Here is a 26,602-nt window from a genome sequence, read left to right on the forward strand (position 1 = left end):
GCTCAAGCCCAGACCCTCCTGCATGCCGGGCTCCCCGCCAGGATTTCTCCACAGCAGTCTCAGATTTGGGTTCATTCAGCTCTTGCCCGACTTTCCGGTTGGTCGTTTCCGCAGTCTCCTAGCTCTTTGAAGAGGCTGGTGCCGCCGGTCCCCACCCCTACCCCTGTCCCACCACCTTATGGAAGTTGGTCCCAGGTACCCTCTCTGGTGTTTAAATCCCCACTCTAAATTTTAATTACTAGTCTATTATCTTTTTTACTGTTATCTATATTGTCATATCGAACAATATTCAGTATGATCAACTATATGGTGAATATTTAAATTAAATTTTTTATTACTGTGAAAGACACATTGCCGTTAATTCTCCTCAAAATACCCACTCCTCCCTTCACACAGATTTATCCCACTGACGCAGTTCTAGAAGTCCTTTTTCACCAATGTCTTTGCAAGGCATGATAAAAACACAGGGAGTGTCGCTGCTTGAGTGCCATCCCAGGGAAAGACAGGCTGGTACGAGTCACGTGGTGTGCCCACGTCCGCTCAACCACCGGAGTTGACACCATGAAACTTCCGGCTCTTCCTCAAAGTCGAAATGGCCATGGGAGGTAAGCGTTTTGAATTGATTCAGGATACCGAGGCAGCCATAACGGCACGTCTGAAGACCTAAATTGTTTTTTAGTAACCTACCCGATTAGGTAGTTACCCTAGTCCCAGATTTTTTGTTTGTTTGCTTTTGTGGTACTGGGAATTGAACTCATGACCTTGTGCTTGCCAGGCAAGCATTTATTTTATTGAGCTTTTCTCCCACCCCTAGATTTTTTTTTTTTTTTAATTTTACGTATTTAGTACAGAGCCTACAGGGTCTCACTTCACAGATCGGACTCATAGTGATTCTCCTGTTTTCAGCCTCCCTAGCGCTGGGATTTCAGGCACTCGCCCCCACACCTAGTCTCAACCACTGTCTAATTGCGCTCCGGGGGCCGGGCGGTACAGCACACCAGTAATGGAAATCAGTCCCTGCACCTGCCCAACCAGGTGTTTTAGTCGGCTGAGCTATCTGCCCGGTCCCCTAGATTTTTTTTTTTTTAAAAGAAGTGATTAATGCTTTATTAAGTTAGCATAAATTGGATTTTTACAAATTGCAGAAACAAAAAAACCCCTATCCCATTAGAGACTGATATTGAGAAAATACACAAGAAACTGCAGGCATGCTAATAGGATAAAATTTCACCTTGTAAATCAGCATTCCCATTTTAATCTATCACATTTAAAACTGTTTACTTTTGCTTACATAGTCATATAGAGAGCAATAGCAACAAGATTCAAAAAGGACCCATTCACTTCTCTTTTTCTTAATGTATTTGATTGTTACAGGATCTCACTATGAAGCTTAGACTCAGTGATCCTCCTGCTTTCAGCCTCCCCAAGCACTGGGATTACAGGCCTGCATCACTACACCCAGACCCGGTGGCTGGCTCAGCCCACCCTTGGGCCCGGCTGGCGTGGCATGTGGGCCGGGGATCAACCGTGGTTCCTCTACGCTTGCCTAAGCAGACACTTTAGACTGCTGAGCTATTTGACCAGCCCCTAAAGAGGACCTATTTTTGATGATTGCTGAACCATGTTATAGGTACAGAGGTCCCTCACTCATCGCGGAGGTTACATTCCAGAAAGCCCGGCGATAAGTGAAAATCAGCAAAGTAGCGACGTTATATTTATTTTAGTATTTATTTATATTTTAAAACTTTATAAACCATTCCCACATTCATAAACCTTTCCCACAAAACACTTCTAACTTCTGATGTTCTTAACCATTTTCAAAACTTGTAAACCTACATAATTTTAATAACATACAGGGCTGGGAAGATAGCTCAGTGATCTAAGTGCCTGCCTGGCAAGTGCAAGGTACCGAGTTTGATCCCTGGTATTGCATGCCGTGATAGCCTGGAACTCCTGCCACCAAGACTGGGCACGGTGGTGCACACCTGTAACCCCACTGCTGGGAAGAATGAGATTGGAGGATCACTAGGAGTCCGAGCTGCATAGTGATACCCTGTACTAAATAAATAACTGAATAATAATCCCCCCAACAACATACATATACTGTACAGTATTGCAAAATTCCATGATACAGTGAAAAATCCACAATAATTTATTTCATACAGGGTTTCACTATGCAGTTCATACTCATAGTGATCCTCCTGTTTCAGCATCCCCAGCGCTGGGATTATAGGTGTAAGCCACCATGCCCAGCTTTGGGGCCAGTATGGCATGCAATACCAGGGATCGAATTCAGGTCCTCAAGTTCTGCAATAAATAATTTAGATGAATATATTTTGAAAACCTACGAAACAGTGAGTCCACACAAGTTGAACCACGAAATAGGGAGGGACTATTCTCTCCACTGGGAAAATTATTTCCTTTACATCTTCAGAGTGTGATATTTTTGGCTTTGTCTGTAGGAATGCTTAAATCAATGACTATACGCACCACATGACTACACTTACATATTGCGTTGTAAGAAAAATACTTTCAGGGCCGCCAGATAGCTCAGCGGACTAAAGCACCTGCTTAGGCTGAGCGTAGTAGCTAGGGTTCGATCCCCATGCTGGCCTTGCCCCCTGGATGCGCTGAGATGGTTTGAGACTGGGTGTGGTGGCATGCGCCTGTAATCCCAGCGCTTGGGAGGCTGAAAACAGGAGGATCACTAGGAGTCCGATCTACATAGTGAGACCCTGTGGACACTGTAGTAAATACAAAAAAGAAAAGAAAAGAAAAGAAAAATATTTTCAAATATTCTGAATAGAAAACACCATATGATTTCAGTGGTCTTTATGCATATCACTTTCTTTTCTTTTCTTTTCTTTTTTTCTTTTCTTTTCTTTTTCTTTTCTTTTTTGCAGAACCAGGGAGTTCAGGCCCTTGCGCTTGCTAGGGAAGCACTTATTCTACTGAGCCATCTCCCTGGCCCTGCTTATCACTTTCAAAAGAACATTGAATTTTTCATTGTGAAAAAAGAATGATAAAATAAAATATGTAATTTGCCCTTGGTGTACAGGGGTGCTTAACAGTTACATGGAAACAAGTGTTAAGTTTCTTGGCAGGGCGGAGGCGATGGCCCCGCGGCCTAAGTGCCTGCCTGGCGAGCGCAAGGACCTGAATGCGATCCCCAGCACCGCATGTGTGCAGCCTGAAAACTGGCTGTGGTGGTGCACACCTGTACTCCCAGGGCTGGGGAGGCTGAGACAGGAAGACTCTGTATAACCCAAGACTCTGTATCAAATGATTAATTAATTAAAACATTTCTTGGAGAAGCACAATAGCAGCCCCTCAAAGAGGGGTGAGCCGCTCATCTTCCCTCATGAAGACATCATTAATTTCTTTCTTTCTTTTCTTTTTTTTTTTTTTTTTGGTGCTGGGGCTGGAACTCACCACCTTGAGCTTTCCAGGCAGGCGCTTGTGCCGCTGAGCCACCTCCCTGGCAATGAGGACATCATTACTATGCTCACCTTTCATGTCCAGGGAATCACAGCGATGCTGTGGCAATTGTGCCTGTGTTTTCCAACTTGTCCCCTGTATCATCCATTTCAGATGATCCTTTGTTCTTCCTTCTACATTGCTGGATTCCTGATAAAATCAGTAGTGTAGTTGCAACTGTAATAACGCAAAATATTGCATGAAATATAATAATCCATTTGGACACAGATGGGTCTGTGGGTCGTGCAAGAGTGGAAGGCATTTTTAAGAATTCCAGAATATGGTCATTCAAAAAGAAGACACACACACACACACACACACACACACACACACACACACACACACAAAGACACTGTTGATCTGGTTCCTGTTCATTCTTATGGCCAACTGTGCTTTCTCACCAGGTGATTCCAAACCAGAATGACACCCTCTCTTGTAGTGATCCTCCTGTTTATAGCTTTCCAAGCTCCGAAGTATAGGCATGTGCCACCACACCCACTCTTAATCGCCACCTCAGTGCCCCCCAGGGGCAGGACTGGCACGATATACCAGGGGATCAAATCCAGGTCCCTGTGTCTGCCTAAGCAGGTGCTTTAATCTGCTGAGTTATCTGGTTGGCCTGGACATGGGAAATTTCTGTTACTCTGTTGGGAACTTTTCTCATGGAGAAAGCCACCATTACTCTGAAGAGGTGTCTTTCTTTCTTTCTTTCTTTCTGTCTCTCTTTCTTTCTTTCTATTTATTTATTTATTTATTTATTTATTTATTTATTTATTGTTTTAGGGAAGGGCCTACAGGGTGTTCAGGGTCTCACTACTAGATCGGACTTGTAATGATCCGCCTGTTTATAGCCTCCCAAGAGCTGGGATTACAGGTGTGCACCACCACGCCCATTCTTAGTTGCAGTCTCAGTGCGCCCCCGGGGGCAGGGCCAGCATGGCAGGCCCGGGATCGAACCCCTGGCTCCTGTGAGTGCTTGCAGGTGCTTTAATCTGCTGAGCTATTTGGCCGGCCTTCTGAAGAGATATTTTTCATTTGTGTCCCAGATACGTGCTTTATCTCTGAGAGCTGTTCTGATACTGTCTCACTTTAAAGGCATTGTCTGCATCTGGTTGTCAGAGTTCCATGTGAGTAATAGTAAATAAGAAAAAGAACAGCCACAGCATTCTTTCAGAGTGGAAATCACAAGGCAAAATCTCTAGGCCTAGATTTTTGAAAAGAGAAATAAACCTTTTATTTAAAAAACACTAATGGGGCCAGGGAGATAGCTCAGCAGTCTAAGTGCTTGCCTGGCAAGTGCAGGGACCTGGGTTTGACCCCTGGTATGAAATGCTGTGCTGGCCCACTCTGAGCTGGCCACTGAAACTAGTTGTGGTGGTGCATGCCTGTAATCCCAGTGCTGGGGAGGCTGAGACAGGAGGATCACTATGAGTCCGAGCTGTGTAGCGATACCCTGTACCAAATACATAAATAAAAGAAGAAACAAACTAAAAAATAATAAAAAAATTCAGACAAGAACTTTATAAACATATGGAAATTAATTAGCACCTTCCTGAACAACCAATGAGTTATAGATTAAAGAAGAAATTAGACACTTTCTACAATTAAATGATGATGACAGTACAACATACTGGAATTTGTGGAACACAGTGAAAGCAGTCCTAAGAGGGAAAGTTATAGCAGCCAATACGCATATTAGGAAAACAGAACAAATACAAATAAGTAACTTCATGGTGAACCTCAAACTTCTAGAAAAAGAAGAGCAGGGTGAGACAAAAGCTTGCATGAGGGAACATCAGAGCAGAACTTAACACATTGGAGACTAAAAAAAAAAAAAAAAAAAAATACAAAGAATCAATGAAAAAAAAAAGAATCAATGAATTTAAGAGCTGGTTCTTTGAGAAATTAAATAAAATCATCAAACACTAATCTAATCTTATCAAAAAGAAAGAAAAGCCTCAAATCCACTCAATTAGGGATGAAAAGGATGAAATTAATTGATGACCAGTGTCAGCAGACCCTGTAGAAATCCCAAAGATCCTCTACACCTACGTTGAAAACTTGCATTCTAATAAGATGGAAAGTGCAGAAGAAATGCAGAGATTCCTACAGACATATGAATTACCAAAACTGAATCAAAATGATAAAAATCCTAAATAAACCAGTATCAATCAATGAAATTGAAGATGTAATTAAAAACCTACCAACAAAGAAAAGCCCAGGCCCTAATAGATTCACTGCTGAATTCTACAGGAAATTTAGAGAAGACCTAACACCATTACTTCACTAATTCTTAAACTCATTAACGAAGGTTGGTGAGATAGCCCAGAGGACTAAGCGCCTGCTTAGGCAAGTGCAGGGACTGGGGTTCAATCCCCGGCTCCAAATGCCACACCAGCCTCACCTCCAGGCAACTGAGACTCTGTACCAATACATTAGGAAAAATCTAGTAAACTCATTAGTGAAATTGGAAGGGAAGCAATTCTCCCAAATTCATTCCTGGAAGCAAGCATTACCCTGATACCAAAACCAAAGATGCACTCAACTAAGAAAGAGGATTAGAGACCAATCTCCTTAATAAACATAGGTGCAAAATACTGGCAAACAGAATGCAGCAAATCATCAAGAATATTAAGCACCATGACCTAGTACAACCCTGGATTCATGCCAGGGATGTAGGGATGGTTCAGCATATGCAAATAAAGACAACTCTGAGAGTACATGTCACTGCAGAAAGAATGGCTTTCATCAGCAATTCTGGTGGGACTTCCCAGGGCCCTCTGGATCCTCACTCTAGCCAGCACCCAGGCCTGGTGTATGAGTAGTACTTTCTCCACTAGACAGGCCCAGGCCCTGTGGCGTCTGTAGCAGAACTCCCTGCAGACAGGCTAGAGGCAAGACCCACCCAGCTGATCCAGGAGCAGAACATCTTGCCAGAGTGGCACAGCAGGTTCACTTCCAAGGGCTGCAGCAGGAAGAAGTGGAGCACAGCAGCCAGACCCAAGCCACACCCACCTGAACGAGTTTGAACTTGGTAGATCCAGACCTTGTGCTATGGTAATAACTCTATCTAAGCTCTACACCAAAGGTCAGAAGACAGTGTTATACAAACTGATAAAGAGAAGGAGCAAAATGTATACCCAGGCCCTGAGCCCACCCAGAACAAATACAGGGAACAATAGCATAGAAGAAATTGGAAAGCACACACTTGAAATCTCTGAGATGATAACCTCTGAAGTAAAGAAACAACTGCAGAAAGGTATAGAGGAAATCAGATCAGAAATTTCTGAAGTAAACAAAGAAATGATAACTATAATGAAAGAAGTACTAAATGCTTCTAAAGAAGACACTGATTTAAAACATAGAGGAGAATATACAAATGGTGGAATCCTTGAATGAGCAATATAGGAAAGAAATAGAATGCATGAAGCAGATTCACAGTGCTATACAGGAAATGAAAACCTCAGTCACAAGCTGGCAAAACTGTTTGAATGAAAGTGAAAATAGACTTTCAGATCTTGAAGATACCATTGCAGCTGGTGAAAAGGTAAGAAAAATCTCTTAAAAACACCTAGGATGCAGGAAAAATAATTCAGCATCTGCAAGACAATGCAAAGATGAACAACGTAAGACGAATAGGCATCAATGAAAATGAAGGAGTCAATACAAATGATATAAAGAGAATATGGGCAGAAGTAATAGCAGAAAACTTCTCAAATATGGGCAACAATCTGACATTCAGTAACCGGAGCATATAGAACTCCAAGTAACATCAGCCTAATTAAAACCACACCCAGACATATAATAATCAAGATCCCAGAAATTCAGCACAGCAACAGTATACTAAAAGCCACTAGAGAAAAAAAACAGATCACGTTTAAAGGAAAACCCATCAGAATAACAGCAGATTTCTCTTCACAAGCCATCAAATCAAGAAGAGCATGGAGCAAAGTACAAGTCTTGCAAAAAAAAAAAATTCCAGCCCCACTGATATATCCGGCAAAACTCTCTTTCAAGTTTAATGGAGAAGTGAAATACTTCCATGACAAAGAACAACTAAAGAATTTCATGACAGCAAAGCCAACCCTACACAGACTATTAAGAGATATTCTAGAGAGGAATCAATATAGACCACAACTCCATGAATGAGAATGGAAAGAACCCACCAAATAGGGCAAACAGTTAAACACAGGAGAAAAAGAGGTATACAATAACAGTCTTGCAATTATTATTTTGCATACAGCAGCAAAATATTTCCATCTGCATACCTACAAATGGACTTCTCCTGCACCCTATGGGTCATGATTCTGTCTGGGTCTACAGTGTGGATATCAAGGAAATAGCAGTAGCTCAGTTCCACAAGTGACACCTGGCCACAGTAAGCGTCATGGACACTGTCCACGTCCACCACATACTAGAACTTTGTGTGATAGCCTATCCCCAAACTGTTAGAAGTGCTGGTCACCTTTTGCCATTCCAGTATTTTTGTTATGTTTTATTCTTAGTAATTCTTTACTATCATGAAAACTTTTGTTTAGTTGATATTTTTGTCTATATTAACCTAATCAAATACTATGTGAGTACTCTGAATTGTTCACAGATTTGTACATATGATATACTACATTCTGGCCATTTAGTTGGACTCATTTAATTTTAATTTTTGAATATTATTTTGAAATATTTAATTAACTCTGAATTAATATTTAATTTTCTGAATATTAACTTTAATTTTTGTTTTATGATTTATACTGTTTCTTTGACTTACAATCTACTTATAAGACATAGTATATTTTCTCCTACTATTAGAAACTTAAAAAGCGTATTTTATTTTCCATTGGCTTCATATTAGTTTTTCTTTGTCTTTTACACACACACACACACATATATATATATATATGAAAAAATATATTTATAACCTGACATAAGATTGATACTGTTTTGTGGAAATCTTCAATGACCTTTTAAATGGGTTCATCTAATATAATTATATTTTACATAGTCCTACATAACTACCATTTTGAGAGCTCTTTATTCTTTATCCAGGACCATAGAGCAACTTCTCTTGTCTTGTGGATTATGGTCTTTGTTATTTCCTATATGCTACATCTGGATGTATTAGAATATTTCAAGTTTGTATAACTGAAAAATATTTTACTTTTAGTTTTCAAAGGTATGTTTGCTAAGTATAAAATTCAGTGAGGACAAAAAAAATTCAATGAGGACAGATCTTTTTTTTTTCAGTTATTTGAATAAATAAGTTTGGTTTCTTACCCACTTGCTCTTTTTTTTTCTAATGTGAAATAAGATGCTATTTAATTTTGTTCTTCCATAGCATATATATATTTTTTTTCCTTAATTTTTATTTTATTTTTTATTTTTAGAGAAGGGTCTACAGGGTGTTCAGGGTCTTACTATTAGATCGGACTCATAGTGATCCATCTTTTTACAGCCTCCCAAAAGCTGGGATTACATGCACACACCACCATGCCCAGTCTCAATTACCCTCTCAGCATGCCCTGGGGGCAGGGCCAGCATGGCAGAGGGATTGAAGTGGCTGGCTCTTAATATTTTTTTCTATGTATATGCTTTTTTTTTTTTTGGCAGAACTGGGGATTGTGGGGCCGGGGAGATGGCTCAGTGGAATAAGCACTTCCCTGGCAAGCGCAAGGGCTTGAGTTCAATCCCTGGCTCCGCCAAAAAAAAAAAAAAAAAAAAGAACTGGGGATTGAACTCAGGCCCTTGAGCTTGCCAGGGAAGCACTTATTCCACTGAGCCATCTCCCTGGCCCCTGTATAAGCTTTAAAGATTTTTTTTCTTTACAATTAGTTTTGGACAATTTCATTTTTGTGTATCTTGGTATGATTTTATTCATATTTCTTGTGCAAAAGGTTCCTTTTTTTTGGAAATGTGGTGCTATAATTTTAACTAAATTCAGAAATTTTAAATCTTTAAATATTTATTGCCTACCCCATTCTACTTTGAGAATTCTAATGATATGAATATAGGTTTTTTGATTTTGGCACAGAGTGAACTACTATATGACTGATCTGTAAACTCTTCTTTATGTTTGTTTTAGACAATTTTTATTGTTATATTCACTTAAATTTGTAAATAATTTTTTTACAATGTGCAATCTATTATTAATCTTATGTTATGTATTAATTTCAGAATATACTGTGTCTACATCTTGTACTTTTCACATCTTAGTATTTGTCTACAATTTTTAATTTGCTATATAATTATTATTGATTTTCAATAAAGTTAATAATGAGTTAAAAAAAAACCAATTCTACCAATAACGAATGCTGACAAGGCTATGGGGAAAAAAGAAACCCTTCTCCACTGTTGGTGGGAGTGTAGGCTGTGTGAAACCATTGTGGAAATCAGAGTGGGGATTCCTCAAAAAACTAGGGTTGGAGGTCCCATTCAACCCAGCTATTCCACCTATAGGTATTGTCCCAGAAGAATTAAAAACAGTACCACAATGACATATGTGCACCTATGTTTATAGCAGGACAATTTTTAATAGCTAGATCTTGGAAAAAACCTAAATACCCATCAATCAAGGAATGGATAAAAAAGATGTGATCTTTATACACAATGGAGTACTACCCAGCCATAAAGAAGGATAAACTTGAGACTCTTATAGGTAAACGGATACAACTAGAGACCATACTCATAAGTGAAGAAAATCAGACCCGTATGTGTATACATCATATTGTCTTCCTGACATGAGAAACTGAAAGAGCAAATATGATCCAAATATACAACAGGTATTGTACATGGGAAGAAGTTTCAACAGGAAAGAGAAATTGGGATGAGGGAATATAGAAAAGAGGGAAGGGAAAGCAGAAAGAAAAAAAATATAAAAGACAGTCATACTACCAATTTCCCTTAGTTCATTGAAAAGAAAGGTTTGTGTTAATATTGTTTAGACATTTAAATTCTGACATCTTGTACTCTGAGTAACTAATTTAAAGATAAAAATATGCAATATATTAACCATTATTACCCTCCTATTGTTTTTTAACTTCTATTATTTTTTATTAATTTTATTGAGAAATGAATAGCAATGAGATAGTTTCAAAACATGTTAGGGCAGTTACAATAATTAATACATTGCATATTGTTGTCTTTGTAATGGCTCCTATTGTTTTAAAATTTTGTTTTCTCCTTAAAATAAAATAAAATAAATCATTCACACACATACACAATAAAAAACCACTCAGGATTCTTTTGAGACAGGATCTCACTATGTAGTTCAGGCTGTCCTTGAACTCACTGCCTCAGCTTCCTGAATGCCTGGATCACAGGCATATGTAATCTCACCCAGCAGGATTTTAATGTTAGAAAAGAAGGCTTTGTAAGTAGCCATTATGGCACTTTCTAGGCCTAACGTTAGGTGAACACATTTTCTTTCATTTATGAGTTTGTCCTGGTTTGTAGTTTGATAACTCAAGATCTGTTTCTTTCTGAGTATATGATTTTCTTTTTTTTCCATAATTTTATTGAGAAACAAATAGCAACGAGACAGTTTCAAACCAAATTGGTAGGACAGTTTCAATAATTAACACATTGCATACTCTCTTCCTAGTGGTTATTTGCTGTACAAGATGCAGACATGATATCCTATTTACAAACACTATTACAACAAATCCCTCTATTCATTAAGAGAATGTAACTATATATCCATCCTAACCATTTTGAATACACAGATACAAAATGGACATTCCTCTATATCCCCCCCTTTTTTTAGTTCCATCATTTGAATATTATAGGTGTGTGAACTCAGTAAAATATTCCAAAATAGTCCAGTAGTCCATAATAGTATTGGGTCTTCTGCTTGACTGGCAATGTCAGAAATTGTTGACTGAGTCCCCTACAGCTCAACATAACAGCATGGCTTTACTTCTTTTTTTTTTTCTTTTTAAATTTTTATTTATTTGTGTGTGTGTGTGTGTGTGTGTGTGTGTGTGTGTGTGGGGCCAGCTCAGCCCACCAGGGGGCGGGGCTGGCTGGCATGTGGTGCTGGGGATTGAACCGCGGTCCCTGTGCTTTGTTTAGCTTAGCTTGTTCTAAGTAGGTGCTTTAGACCACTGAGCCATCTCACCAGCCCCATGGCTTTACTTCTTATACTTCATTTTTATACTTTTCTGCTGCTGAGTATATGATTTTCAGAGTATGATTTTCAATATTAAGGACAATTCAACTTCATAATTGTATTTTTTAATGGTTAAAGCCTACCTTGGAAAAAGTTAACAGTGCAACAAGTTCTTAACATATTTCCTGTTTTGTTCCACTTCCCTGCCCCTCTCCTTTCTTCCCTGGCACACAGTGGTCCATATAACAAAATTCAAAATCATTTTTCTTCCTCTTCTTGCTGGGGTGAGGGAAGCTAGCAAAGAAACAAGACCAAGCTAAGCCCATGCCAATGAAAAGTTACTGAGATCAAGCATATTTATTTAAGCTCTGTTTCCATCTTTTCAAACATTACAGCCCAGTGACAATTACTGTTAAAATCAGCTGTGAAGTGTCTGTTACAGCAAAATGAGAGAGGAAAGGAAAAGAGAAGGGAGGAACCATCAGGTCATTTCACTGAAGAATTGTGTGCTTCAGCTGTGTATAGCAGCTTCGGTTACAGCTTGTGAGCATTTATGTTTTAATATTTTGCATTAATATTTTAGTTGATGTGTTGAATTCATATAAACTAAAAGTCCTCTATAATCAGATGAGATCGGGCGTGTTCAGGGTGGTATGGCTGTGGACAGTCCTCTATAATCAAGTGGATGAAGGGAGGCATCCTCTCTTTCCAGGGGTCTTGTTCCCTCCCTTGACAGCACCAGCAAGGGTTTTGAGATTGGTTCTTGGTTTTTTTGACCTAAATTTTGTATTTTATCAATTAAATTCTCATTCTCATTCCTCTCTCTCCTCCCTCTCTCTTCCCCTCCCTCCCTTCCCTTCTCTTCCCTCCCCTCCTCTTCTCTCCCCTCCCCACCCCTCCCCACCTCACCCTGCCCCTCCCCTTCCCTCCTCTCCCTCTCCCCTTCCCTCCTCTCCCCCTCCCCTTCGCTTCTCTCCCCTACCCTTCCCTCCTCTCCCTACCCTTTTTCCCTTCTCTTTGCTTCTTTTCCTTTCACCCTTCCTCCCTTCTTTCTTTTGTGCAGTGCTGAGGATCGAACCCAGGGCCTTTGCATGAAGTATATCCTCAGCCCATTTTTAAATTTTTTTTGAGACAGGATCTCACTAAGTTTCTCAGGCTGGACTTAAATTTGTGATCCTCTTGCCTCATGCCTGGGATTATGGGCATGTGCCACTATACCCAGCGCACCCACTCCTCTCTTCTAGTTCTTAATAAAATACAGACCAGGTCACTGTGAAGTGTAGCCATCCCATTGTGCTGGACACCAGATCTTATGCCTTCTACCTGTGCTTTGGTATCTCTTGTCAACCTCCTTTCTCACTCCTTTCCCCAACCTCTGGTAATCACTCTACATTCAGATCTGTGCTTTTTTAGCTTTCATATATGAGAAAGAGCGTGCAGTGTTTGTCTTTCTGTGCCTCTCCTCTAGTTCTAGTCATGTTGCTGCAAATGACAGGATTTCACTGTTTTGCGGCTGAGTAATATTCCATTGTGTGTTTGTATCACAGTCCTCAAGGGACTGCTCGGTTGGTCTCTGCTGAGTCTTAGTCATCTGAAAGAGCAGAAGGAATCATCTTGGGGCCTCTGTGTTTACTTTGCAACCTTGTGAATCCTTGACAGAGAAGAATGGAATGGCTAGGAAATTAGAAAATGTTTTACCAGTTTAAATTGTGATATAATTTATTATTAGTATGCCTGTGTTTGAATATAACTTTACTTTCCATAGTGTGTTCCCTGTAGACAAAGAAGAAAGTAGAAAAATGAGAAGAATGAAAAGTATTTATAATCCCCTGTCTTTGTATATCCATGTAGGGTCTCTTGCCATCAGAAATGCTTTTATGACATCAAAGAAATCTAGGGAAGCCAGGCACAGTGGTGCACACTTACAACCCCCACATGTCGGGGCTGAAGCAGGAAAATCACAAGTTTGAGTCCCACCTGGACAACTTAGTCTCAAAATAAAAAGGATTGACGATGCAGTGCTGATGCCCTGGCTGTGAGTGCCAGGCTGTGCCCAGATGTGGTGGGCCAGAGGGCACGATGGCTTCGTAGACAGGAGAAAGCTGGTGGTGGATGGATGGGAGTGAGGCAGAGTGACCGGAGGCCCAGCTTGACAGCCAGGACTGCTGGAAAGTGACTCAAGCACAAGCCGGGCTGTCAGAGGGAGATATCGCGGAGGTTTGCTGCTGGACAGCAGTGCAGATCTTCTGAGCCTTCCTGTGGTGGATTCAGCAAAGCCTGTCTCACAGGCGGGTGCTGTCCCCTCTGGGCCTTTGTGCAGTCCAAGTCTGCTCTGGTGTCTGCTCTCGGAGATCACATCGGCAGGTGCCCTGCTGTGAGGCTGGGAGGGCTCCTGTGGGGGGACTCAGACTCCAAACGTGCCGTGAGATGCGTGACTGATGCTGAAGACAGGTGGTTGGGAGCAGGTTAAAAGTCAAAGCCATGGCTGCTTCTCAAGCTATTTCTTTTGGTCACTGTGGACAGTGGCTGTGCCTAGGGTGGGCTCTTGCTGTGGCTCTGTGTGGTTTTTCTGTGGGAGGACTTTGGTTCATCTAAATGCAGTGGCATGATAGGCCTTGGCAGGACGTCATGTTCCACACAGCACTGTTTGTCCCTGTCACACAGGAGCATCGGCCACTCATTCCAGCTGTAAATCAGTCTGGACTGTCCCAGGTAGTTCTGAGCACATCTTGTCCTACTCCCACTGGCTGCAGTGGACAGGAAAGTACAGGGAAGATGAGGTTAGAAGCTGTGCCAGGGCCAGCTGGGAAGGAGAGTGATTTTGTATTCCCAGATGGTGTGCTTAGGATACTAGGCAAACAGAACACTACACAATCATTAATATATGTGCTGCCGAATTGAGAACACTACGCAGTCATAAAATGATGATAAAATATAAGCTGGTGAGGTAGCTCAGTGGACTAAAGCTCCTGCTTAGGCAAGCTTAGGCAAGCGCAGGGATTGCAGTTCGATACCCAGCACCACCTGCTGCACCAGCTCTGCCCCCAAGACAGGCTGAGCCAGCCAGAGCCAGGTGTGGTGGTGTGCCTGTAATTCCAGAGCTGGGGAGGCTGAAAGCAGGAGGATCACTATGAGTCTGGGCTGTGTAGTGAGACCCTGTAGCAATCAAATACATTTTTAAAAATGATGATAAAATATAAAAATACAGTCAGTGTTTTATAGCTGTGGCAAAGGCAATGAAAAGGAACTGTCTCTCCTGATGGATGACCTCCAGGAGGGCTGAGGGGCTCTTGTTATTTGCCAATATCTGCATTCTTGAGGCTAGTTAAGCCTCTGTGTTGTATTCAATATCACAGAACAGATGTGTGGGTGCAAATGGGTGGGAACCAGGTCTTCCTCTCTGGGAGGAGGTGACCACTCCAAGGGGGAATTACGGCAATTTCTACACAGCCCGGCAGATTCCCTTTTTACGTGTCTCTGCCTTACTTTTTATCAGGGAGTATAAAACTGTAAATGTCTGTCAGGCCCCAGAATGAGAGAATCAGATCATTTGCCAAAAAGATTAAGGGGAAATAATGGCTGGGCTCTTCTGAGCCGCCTCCTCTTCCTGTTCTTCCTCCTCCTCCTCCTCTTCCTCTTTTTCCTCTTCCTCCTCCTTTGATTCACTTTCTCCATTCTTTTTTGACCCCAAGGTTAGGGCTGAACACATTGCTTGCCATCCTGGGCAAACCTGCCCTTGAAGCATAATCCCCTTTTGCTGTCCTACCTGTGAGTTCTAACCCAGGGATGATCTCAAAAGAGACAAACAATAAAGAGAGAAACCTGAAATATCTCAGGAGCTTGGCTCCTGGGAGCTCATCGATAGTGAAAGAAAGATAGCTTATCAGGTTGAGACTCACTCTCAGTGTACAACATACACCAAGATTTTGTGTCAGGTTCCGTGAGGTGGGAGCTGGGTATGGGGTAGTGAATGCTGGGAGGTTGCTTCCTTTGACTGGAAGTCAGTGGGGTGATTCCTGCCTCCTTCCACTGACTTGTCTGTCACTAGCGCAGCCAGATCTGCTAGGTTCTTGCCCTTCCTTTGCCGTTCTCCACCCAGTTTACCTGGGGCCACCTGGGCCAGGAATCCGAGGACTGCAAAGACCAGGAGCAGAGACTTCATGGCTGAAAGGGTGGCCTGCAAGTAGGTGGCAGTTTAGTGGTACCAGGGCCCTCTGTGTAATGTACCTGGAGCTACTACCTTTATAAGATACCGTGATACCAGGGTTCTGGGCAGTGGACCAAGAGAGAGATCTTTATCCCTTGGGACAGCCAAATCAGATCAGAGTGTCTTTTGGGCGGAGCATGGTTTGATTTGTGGAGCACCTGTGTCCTGGGCTGCTCCGGGACAGAGCAGAGGGGCTCAGTTCCCGGAACCTGTCCTTGACTCCAGGCTTTCAAGATGGAGTGTGTGGGAAAGTTGTGCTCTCCGGTGTTGCTGTTGCCCACGTTGTCAGTACACACAGCTTTTCTTTTGGAGAGTGATTTGGCAGAAACTGATTCTTGGACTGTTGTCTACAGAGGACCCTCGAGGGGTTTAGCATTGTTTCCAATAGCAGAAAACAAAAACCAGGCTAAATGGTGATAAAACATAGATGTACCCAAATATAGAAAATGGAGGCTATGCCAGGACATTATGTAGTCATTAAAATAATGACAGCTCAAGGCCAGCGTGAACTACATAGTGAGGCCCTGTCTGGGGAAAAAAAAAAAAAAAAATCAAACCAAGCAAGGACAATAACAAAAACCAAAAATAAAGACTACAGGGTCTGGGGATTTAGCTCAGCAGCAGAATGCTAGCCTAGCAAACTGGAAGCCCTGGTTTCAGTCCCTGGCATCAAAGACCAAAAATAAACTTCATCCAGAAATATAGGTTATAAGAGATATGCCTAGTATGACTTAATCTTTTAAAAAACATGTTTATGTGCCTACATACATAAGTATATGTCAATCTGTCTATATAAAATATTTGAGTTTTGGGGGGAGATTATGTGTACTTTCATGATTAGAAAAAGAGAAGGTATTTTCATAGAAAACATCTTGTTTGAATTTTTAGTATTGCCCCAAACGCTTGCCTTCTTCCCTTTCTGTTTAGAGTGTTTGGCAGATGGGGAGTTTGCTTTCCTCTCCTGTCACATTTTTTCTTCTCCAGAGGCTGCTTTGGAGCCTGATTTTCCTGGGTCCCCGCCCCACGCAGTACCTGCTGTGGAAGGGAGAGGTCCTGTCTGGGCTGCCTGAGAACAACAGCACTAGCATCTCCCTTTCCTGGGCCCCAAACACTTAGGACTGGGCAAGAACGTGTCCCAATCCTCTAGGAGTCACTCAGATTTGTAAATATCTCTTAGATTTGGTAACATCTTTAATTAGATATTATACATTGCAATCTTAAAATACCTGAAATCCCTGATGTTCTTGGTAGCCCTATAACCCCAGAGCCAAACCCTTGGCTTCTGGGCATGCTTTCCCACAGGGCTGGTGGCCTCTTACCCCTTAGTTGGTAAGCAGCAATGACACTCAATTTTTTTCTGGTTTCCATTTAGTGTGGATCTCAACATTAATTTGAACAAGCCCAATGTTTCCAACCCACTGGAACATCTTTTCATTTGAAATAATTTACAAGTTACACCTAAGTTGCAAAGCACCATTGTACAGTCCCCTTCTGCCAGCTATATCAGGAAGCTTTCCTGTTGCTGGACACAAAACCTGATGCTTGAAAGGAGAGATTTATTGGCTCATGGGTTCAGAGTTTTGGCAGCTCCAGTGCAAGAACATCTAGGCAAAAGGACCTGGTGGAATAAAGCTGCCACGTGGGTCCCTCCACCCCGCAGCATGCTCAGCTCACATGACGCAATTAACCCTAACTGTTGCCCTGGCTTCCCCAGGATTCACCTATTGTTAACATTTTACTTCTTTGTTTTCTCATTTACTCTTCCTTCGCAGTCTCTCCTAGATATTCACATGCCTATTGATCACTGAATATCTTTTTTTTTTTTTTTTTTTTCCGGAACCGGGGATTGAACTCAGGCCCTTGCGCTTGCTGGGGAACTGCTTATTCCACTGAGCCATCTCCCCGGCCCCATCACTGAATATCTTTATACGCTTTTCTCCTCTGGACCAGTTGAACACATATTCATTGTGGTCTTTTACCCCTAAAAAATGCTGTATGGATCGCTTAAGAATTCTTATTAAGAATAGGAATAGTCCCTTATATAGTGACACTATTGTTACCCATTGCATAGGTAACATTTTGGGCAAGCTTCATGACTGAAGTCTAGCTGGTTGGGAGCTGAATGGCTTCCAAACCTCTCCCTTATCATTCTCTTCTGTGCTTGGAGCATGCTGGGTTCCTCCAGGTTATTGAAGGCAGGAAGGAGAGAGAAAGCAGAAGCCAGAGGCAAGAACTTCATGCCTGAGGGACGGGACATGCCCCAGGGCATGCAGTGGGCTGGAGGAGGCAGAGCTACCTATTATGTACCTTGCCTGGAGCTCTAACCTTTATTGGGCTTCAAGTAAGATCAAAAGTTGGGTAATGAGGTGTGAGTAAAATACAGATCTCTGGGATGAAGAATTTGGACAGAGTATCTGAGTATCTAGTTGGTTACTGCAGAAAAGGGGCACTCACAGGCTACCCTGAGCACCGACTCCAAATACATTTTCTGGAGGTTGATGGAAAGAGTGAGGCAAAATGAGTAATTCCGTCCCATTCCTGTGAATTTACATGGAGAGAGAACATAGTTTGGAAAGCAATTGTCAATATATATTCCATGCTTGAAAGAAAATCAAACAAACTATGCTTACTTCTTGACTCAGAAAACACTCATAGAATAACATAAATTCATGAGTGTGTATTACATTTCCTTCTTGGCATAACTCATAATGAGGTTATTGGAAAATTAATGCCTGTCAGCAGAGAATCTGCTAGTCTGTGGCACACAGATACTAGAATTTCACACGGTTTTAAATGGTGATAACTGAATTCTAAACTCATGGCAGAAAAGGCTGCCATTCAGTGAAAAGAAAAATTACAAGAAAATTTGTGTAGCATGAGTTAGTTTTTGTTTCATATATATCTACTTACACATCAATTATATATAAACTGAATGGATACACAAAAGTATCTTTTATCTCTCATAGTTTTATTTTTTTGGAATGTTATAAAATGACTTTGTGTAACCTCATAATCAGTAAGAGAATTACTTAAGGTACTTCCATATTAGCAATTTTTTTTTTTTTTTTTTTGGTGGTACCAGGGATTGAACTCAGGACCTTGCACTTGCCAGGCAAACACTTATTCTACTGAGCTATCTCCCCAGCTCCAGAAATATCCTTTTTGAAAGGTTTGAAGCATTTATATTCATACAGAAGCCCTTTGCTTTTTTTCTTGACTAACACAAGATTGAATGGTCAAATCACATTCAGAGGCCTTTCAACTAACATTAAACTTTAGTAATGCAGGGTACAAGGTCATTCAAGGACACAGGTGAAGCTCAGCTTCTGGAGTCTGGTGTGACCACAGCCCTTCCAAGACGCCTTTTGCTTCAGTAGCCACGGAGCACAGCTAATCTCCCAGATCTCTAAGTGGTATCTAAGTGATTCATGGGAGAGCAACACTTATACGAGGGGTGATTTCAGGTCACACATCTCTGTTTATTCACTGGTATACTTGCATAACATGATAAATTTATGGCATTTTCCAAGGAGCTGTGCCCTCCATATCCATTGCTTCCAGGTGGGTGGCAGGCACATAGTGTTTTTTGTTTTTTTAAAAATGTATTTAGTACAGGGTGTATAGGGTCACACTACACAGATTGGACTCATAGTAATCCTCCTGCTTTCAGCCTCCCAAGCGCTGGGATTACAGGTGTGTGCCACCACGCCCAGTCTCAATCGCTGTTTTAACGCACCCCGGGGGTGGGGCAGGCATGGTATGCCAAGGATTGAACTCCCTGTGTCTGCCTAAGCAGGCACTTTAATCCATTGAGCTATGTGGCCGGCCAGGTACATTGTTAGAGTCTTTGACTAAATGGGCTGCAGGATACCTTACCAATTTTGTTGTTTCCACAAAGCCTGAAATAAAGTGATATTATACAAGGGGGGGAAAAAAAGATTTTTTTGGTAGTGGCTATCATCTATATGTTCACCAGGAGGTCTGCTCTCAGCTTGTTTATAAGGGGATCACATGTGGTCAAATTTCTTTTATTTTCTTTCCTTCAAGGAAGCATCCTACTAAAAGGATTTGCTTTCAGGATTGCTGCTAACCCTTTATTTCCCCTAAGATGAATGCACCAAGAGGTATTATTCTTGAATTTATGGCTGGAATGCATATATATATATATGCATATTTCCAAGAAATAAAATTTCTTAGGATTTTTTTGTACAATATTTTCATTATCATGGTTCTTGTTCTGTGCTTGAATTCCATGTGTCCTAAATTTCATTTACAGTGTGATAGTGTAGCAGATTTCTTTTCTTTTTTTAAAAAAATTTATTTATTTATGTGTGTGTGGCCAGCTCAGCCCACCAGGGGGCAGGGCTGGCTGGCATGTGGTGCTGGGGGATTGAACCGCAGTCCCTGTGCTTTAGCTAAAGCTTGTTCTAAATAGGTGCTTTAGACCACTGGGCCATCTCACCAGCCTCAGCCTAGCAGATTTCTAACTGATGGTCAACTTCTCATACCCAGCTGACTTAAACTAGCATAGTGCTGGGTGCGGGAGCTCCCCTGAATTAAACTAAATTGTTGCCAGGAGAAAGTGCTGAAAGCACTGGGAGGGATGCTGTGATGGCATGTGCCTTTAATCTCAGCATTCTGGGAAGCTGAGGCAGGAAGATTTAAAGTTTGAGCTCAGGGCTGGGGAGATAGCACAGAGGTCTAAGTGCCTGCTTGGCAAGCGCAAGGCCTGAAGTTTGATCCCTGTACCACATGCTGTGCCAACCCCAAACTGGGCCTGCTGGTGCATGCCTGTAATCCCAGTGCTGGGGAGGCTGAGACAGGAGAATCACTGTGAGTCTGAACTGTGTAGTGAGACCCTATATCAAATACATACATTAATTTTTTTTTTTTTTTTAAAGAAAGTTTGAGCTCAGCATGGGCAATTTAGTGGCTTAGTGAGGTCCTATTTAAGAAAAAACAAAATACAGGGGGAAAAGAGAGAGACATGGAGAAAAGAGAAGAGAAGAGCAGAAAAGAAGGAGAAAGGCAGGAGATATAGCTCAGAGAAAAGGGCGTGGGTTCAGTCTCCCAAGTGGGAAGATGCAAGGTTGTAGTTTCAAGGCCTGTGGCTTAAGCCCTTAATACTGAAAAAGGGCTCCTATAAGTCATGGCTAATATTGCTGCTTCTCGATATCTTCCTCTAGCTTGCCAAGTTTTTCTTTAGTACTCTTTGGCACTGTCGTGGCACGCATACTAACTCGGTGAGCTACCTCTGAATGGAGCTGCCATTTATTGATATTGTTCGCCAGAATCAATTTTCAATTCCTAGGTTCCCAAGAGTTAGAATTCATGAGTGACAAGATCTGGGCACGTGGACCTCAGAGTTATGAGGTTGGTTCACAGCTGCATGGGCTTTCCTGGAGCCAAGGCGATGTGGCTGCTGGCATCACGAGGCATGACTGTGTGCTCATTTGCAGTCTGGGAGGGAGGACACAGGCCCCAAAGCACAAGGAATTCTGTGTCCTTTGTTCAGACCCACTCAAAAGTGAAAGCCAAAAACAAGAAAAAGAGGTAACATTATCACTGGTAACTATCCATAGAGTTCTTAAGCAATTCTTTTTTTTTTTTTTTTTTTTTTTTTTTTTTTTGTGGTACCAGGGATCGAACTCAGGACCTTGCACTTGCCAGGTAGGTGCTTAAGCCCCTGAGCTATCTTCCTGGCTCAGTTCTGAAGCAATTTTTAATCATTTTTTTCTACCCAGTAGAGATGCAGTACATCATTGTCTTTATCTGTTTCATGTTTTCTATGTAATTTGGATCCATAGAAAGTTGGTAATTTCCTTCTTCCTCTCCTCTTTGCTCCCCCTGCCACCTCTGTGTCTTGCTGCAGACTGAGCCCAGGGTTTGCACATGTTGAACAAGTGCCTTACCAGTGCTTTATCCTGAACCCCACACATCTACCCAAGATGTGAACACATCTTTGGCGGGGCTATCACAACTGGGTATGCCGCCCTGCTGTCAGCAACTTAGCTGTGTTCATTATCAGGTGCCCTGTTTGGTATCTTAATGCTTGTGTTCAAGTAACTCTTGTTTATTTAATAATGGCCTGAACCTGCAAGAGTAGTATATGTCAGCTTTTTGCCTTTATAATAAAATAACACAGACAGGATTGCTATGAAAAAGAGCTTTATTTAGCTCATAGTTTTGGAGGCTCAAGAAGCTTTGGCAGGCTCAGTCAGGGTGCCCCTGGCAGCATCACCTCACAGAATACACAGATGGTGGCAGTGGGGATGGGACTGGGAGCAGGCTAGAACCTGGACACCTGGCACGGTGGTGGTCACGTGTAAATCGCATAGCTACAGTGTGAAGGTTAAAAGGCAAAACTATCATTATTAACAAGAACTGCGATAATTTGGTAAAGGCTATGCAGTATAAAAAGATGCAAATGATGGCATGAAAAGTCCAAACATGGGAGCGGGTAGGTGGAGAGCGGTGTGAAGTCTTCTGCTTTGGTTTTTCAACCACAGCTAAGTTGTTACCAGCTTAAAATAATCTGTTTTAGGTGTAAAGTGTTTATTTGTAAATTTTTGTTTTGGTACTGGGAGTCAAACGCAGGGCCCTGTGCTTACCAGGCAGGTGCTATACAAGTAAGCTATATGCCTGGCCCCTTACTTGTAAATTTTTAAAAGTTTAAATTTTTTTATTGATATTTGCTATATATAATGACCAGATTGATTATATGAAATTTGTACCTGTATGTGTCATATCTTAATTCCTTTTTCCCCATTCCTCTTCCCTCCCTTCAATCCTTTTTCCTCTTCTTGTTTACAAAAGCTTTTATTCTATTTTTCCTGTGTTTTTTTTTTTTTTTTTTGTGGTACTGGGGATTGAACTCAGGACCCTGTGCTTGCCAGAGAAGCGCTTATTCTACTGAGCTAACTCCCCGGCCCCACAAGCTCTTCCTCTGCTGAGCTATTTTCCCAGTCCATTTTTCCTGTTTTAAAATTCTTTTTTTAAAAAAAAATATATTTGGGGGCCGGGGAGATGGCTCAGTGGAATAAGTGCTTACCTGCCAAGTGCAAGGGCCTGAGTTCAATCCCCGGTTCCGAAAAAAAAAAAAAAAAATTTGGTTGTTACAGGCTGTCACTATGCATCTTGGACTCATAGGGATCCTCCTGTCTTCAGCCTCCCCCGCGCTGGGATTACAGGCATGAACCACCATGCCCAGACTCTGGCCAGTTCAGCCCGCCACAGAGTGGGGGTGGGGCTGGAGCAGCATGTGATGTCGGAACCGAACCATGATCCCTGCGCTTGCCTAAGTTCACCTAAGCAGGTGCTTTAGTTCACTGAGCTATCCTCACTGGCCCATTTTCCCCTTCTATTCCCTTTCTTTTTGAAATTCTTTTCCCTTCCTTCCTTTCCCTTCCCCTCTCCTTTGTTTTTCTTTCCATTTGAATAAGTTCTTCCTGCTTTCCAGTCTTTACCCTCCACTCTCCTCATCTGCCCTTTGGCTTTCTTGAACAAGAGAAACAATGTGTTCTAAGTCACTGTCCCCAGTCCTCATGTCTTCCAGCCTGCACACTTACAATCACACCCTTCTCCAGCTCTGCCTACTCAGTCTCCTGTGACAATGATAATGCCTCATAAACCATAGGTGCTTAAACAATATTTATTGAATAGCTGCTGACAGAAGCAATGATTATATGTTGATATTATAGAAGGTGGAAATGGAGAAAAACTCGATTTCAGAGAAAGAGCCTCATGACTACTCATTGGCTTCCTCCAGTTCCACTGGTGACACTGGTGGTCTCTACGGTGGTGATGGTGGTGTCATGGAGATGTTGACAGCACCTCCACTTTGCTTGGTATCACTTTTGGTAAAAGTGGCAGTATAGATGGTCTGTTCTGGGCCCTGGTTTCTGATGGTGACAGCATTCACAGGGGCATCCTCGGAGATGATGTCAGAGTTGACACTGGGAAAATGGCCAGAACTTACAGTGACAACAGGTAAAATCTGGTTTCTTCCCAGCACAGCACTAAAATCCTTGTCTCTTAGCATGTCTATCACGTCGTCAGTAGGTACATGGGGTATCTGCTTTTTCAGGTAGGTGTCTATGAGCCGGATCGCCTTTGGCCCAATGCAGCACTTTTTCTTCTTGCATATTTGTACTTCTTTTTCATCTGCATCGCATTTATTCTTGCATTTCCCAAAACCACTTAAACATCTTTTCGCTACTAAAAATTCTGCATGAGAAAGAGAAAAAAATAACATTGGGGCAAAGTTACAAATAGAGTTGATGCTAAAACTGCTGGAAAGAGATGGGTAGAGTCAGAGAATTTGTTAACTTGAAGTGTAGTGTTAAGGGCTGTCAGGGTAAGTGACTGGGCAGGCCTAGTGAGTCTCTGTACATCTTTGGTTATACAACCTTTTGTTTTTTATTTCTCTGCCTTGAGTAATTTTAAAGTCTAAGGAGACAAAAAGGAAAGGATGAACAGAGAATCCAAGTGTTTGCTTTTAGGGTAGTATTTTTTGTCCTCCACCTTAGCGCCTTTGACCCTCTCAGAGTGTCTGTCCCATCCCTGTGATCTGAGGAAATAGCAGCGAGAGTAAAGTCTGCCATAAAATTAATCTGAGGAAGAATTAACATTTTTACTAACACATTAATTGTGTAAATTAATAGGGGCCAAGGTGATATTTTAATACGTACATATAGCGCTGACCAAATTTAGACTTTCTTCGTCCACCCACTCTGCCTTCCTAATCTTTAGGAATCACTATCCTATCTTCAGGTTGGCTTTATTTTATTTGAAAAAAATTCTACATATGAGAAAGAGAGTGTTTGTCTTTCTCTGCTGCCATAAAGAAAGAAATCCTATGTTTGGCAGTAAAATGGATGGGAACTGGTAAATGAAATAAACCAAGAAAGAATTTTTAAAGATAATCAGCAGAGTTTTTAGAAATGTTATCTTTGGGCAGGGGAACTGTAGTTCAACAGCACAGCATCTGCCTGGCAAGTGCGAGGTCATGAGTTTGGTTCCTGGTGCAAAAAAAAAAAAAAAAAAAAAAAGACAAATGCTACTTTCTTTCCAAACCCAGTGTTCCTTGACCTTTTTGTCCTTGGCAGTCGCTGGACCTGTGGTTCGTAGGCATGGTGTTCTACCACTTTCAGCCTCTCCACACTCTTTTTCCCTGGGAGGTCTTGGTCATTATCAACAGCTTCGACCTCATCTCTGTCAAGATCACGCAGGGGTTATATATTGTTACCTATAGTTATAGTTTCTTTTTTTCTTTTTTTTGGCGGGGGCAGAACCGGGGATTGAACTCAGGCCCTTGCACTTATTCTACTGAGCTATCTCCCTGGCTCTGTTACCTATAGTTATAAAAGCCCCACTAAGCTTAGTAATTTATCTTTATCTGCTGGATTATTTTTTCTATCCAAACATCTCACCGTTTTTCCTGAGTCAAAATTTCTGTCTCTGTTTTAAGAAACAATTTTTCACAAATTGAAAGCGATTTGGGTAGCGTCACAATAATTTTCAAAGGCTATTCTCATCAAATGCACAGCAGCCAAGTGTGGGAAGCAGCTGCGTTAGTTAACACTATTGCACGCACATGGATTTTGAGGCTAAAAGGAGAGAAACAACTTTGCCTTTTCTGCCTATTGTATGATCCTTCTAGGGTCCCAAGATAAAAACAACGGGAACATCTCTGATGCTCTTATTTTCCTTCCCTGGCTCACCACTAACTATGGCAAGTATCTGGGCAATACTGTACTATGAAACAAGTCTCCACACTTCTCCCTTCCTCCTGGAAGATAAAGGCTGTTCTTCTGGGTCAGTGTTTCGTCATATGCATTCTTGATGTCCCTATGGTAGTTCGGGGGTTTCCAGGAAGACCGATGCTGGACGAAGGGATAAGATTAAAAATCTGAAAGCTTAAAATGAGAAGAGGGGCTGGGGAGATGGCTCAGTGGAATAAGTGCTTCCCTGGCAAGCACAAGGGCCTGAGTTCAATCCCCGGTTCCGGAAAAAAAAAAAAAAAAAAGTCGATTTAAAATGAGAAGATAGACCTGGTTACTAAATGTTAAGAGGATTTTTTTTTTTTTTTTTGAGCATAAAGGTAAGGACTTCCGCTTTCCTGTATCAAGGTGCAAACTGACTAGGATCTTTGCTTTAAGCAATATTTCACATTAGCAATAGAGCTGAAGGGCTGGGGATATAGCTCAGCACATAAGCACCTGCCTGGCAAGTGTAAAGTCTGGAGTTCAATCCTCAGTATCAGGAAAAAAAAAAAAAAAAAAAGAAAGAAAAGAAAGAAATAGAGGTGAAATATGGTAGACCTGGGCTAGGTCTCAAGGTGATATATATATATATAGCATAGGAAGGCAGCCTCATACCTTGTCTAGTTCCTGAGTATACCACAACCTCCTCTGCTTCCACTACAGCTCCCTGAGCGCCTCCGACAAACATGCTGCAGGGATTGAGTCCAAAGGGGATGCACCGGGATGGTGCATGACAGAAGTCAGGCCTTCAGCCATCTCTTTGAGTATCTCATCACTAGTATCTCTTCGTATTCCTGTCTTTCTGAGCATCCAAATCCCTGCCCCTTCATACTGACCCCTCTTAAACCCAGAGGACCACATTACCTGTATTCACCTGGTACTGTAGCACAAGGCTGGCAAAGATAGGAAATAGGACATGCATGGTTGGGGACCAGAGAGGAAGCCCTGGATCTGGATGGTGTTCCTGAGCTCCAGCCTTTATTGGCCTGCTCATGGCCTAAGGCCATGAGTAGTGACGTGCAGCCCGGGCAGGCCTGTATACCAGGCAGGCCT

At 41.8% G+C, this 26,602-nt stretch overlaps 2 protein-coding genes across 2 annotated transcripts; both read right to left on the minus strand.

Moving 5' to 3' along the window:
* Positions 1 to 13,279: 13,279 nt before the first annotated feature.
* Defb132 (defensin beta 132) lies at positions 13,280 to 15,827 on the minus strand. Its single transcript, XM_004630957.2, has 2 exons — positions 15,683 to 15,827; positions 13,280 to 14,325 (listed from the first exon to the last, which is right to left on the minus strand). The coding sequence occupies exons 1-2, from the start codon at positions 15,738 to 15,740 to the stop codon at positions 14,111 to 14,113; spliced, it is 273 nt and encodes a 90-aa protein (XP_004631014.1). The 5' UTR covers positions 15,741 to 15,827; the 3' UTR covers positions 13,280 to 14,110.
* Positions 15,828 to 23,420: 7,593 nt separating this feature from the next.
* Positions 23,421 to 26,526, minus strand: Defb129 (defensin beta 129). The gene is made up of 2 exons (XM_004630958.2): positions 26,414 to 26,526; positions 23,421 to 24,011 (listed from the first exon to the last, which is right to left on the minus strand). The coding sequence occupies exons 1-2, from the start codon at positions 26,469 to 26,471 to the stop codon at positions 23,578 to 23,580; spliced, it is 492 nt and encodes a 163-aa protein (XP_004631015.1). The 5' UTR covers positions 26,472 to 26,526; the 3' UTR covers positions 23,421 to 23,577.
* Positions 26,527 to 26,602: the final 76 nt, after the last annotated feature.

The sequence above is a fragment of the Octodon degus genome, unplaced genomic scaffold (assembly GCF_000260255.1).
Source record: "Octodon degus isolate 3935 unplaced genomic scaffold, OctDeg1.0 scaffold00037, whole genome shotgun sequence".
Classification (NCBI taxonomy): Eukaryota; Metazoa; Chordata; class Mammalia; order Rodentia; family Octodontidae; genus Octodon; species Octodon degus.

Excerpts from the sequence above, each read along its gene's own strand:
- Defb132 (XM_004630957.2), bottom strand. The coding sequence starts at position 15,740 with ATGAAGTCTCTGCTCCTGGTCTTTGCAGTCCTCGGATTCCTGGCCCAG. Across the intron at positions 14,326-15,682 it reads CCTGGCCCAGGTGGCCCCAG|CCAGTGGGAGTAGGACAAGA; the intron begins GTAAACTGGGTG and ends TGTCCACTGCAG.
- Defb129 (XM_004630958.2), bottom strand. The coding sequence starts at position 26,471 with ATGCATGTCCTATTTCCTATCTTTGCCAGCCTTGTGCTACAGTACCAG. Across the intron at positions 24,012-26,413 it reads ACAGTACCAGGTGAATACAG|AATTTTTAGTAGCGAAAAGA; the intron begins GTAATGTGGTCC and ends TTTCTCATGCAG.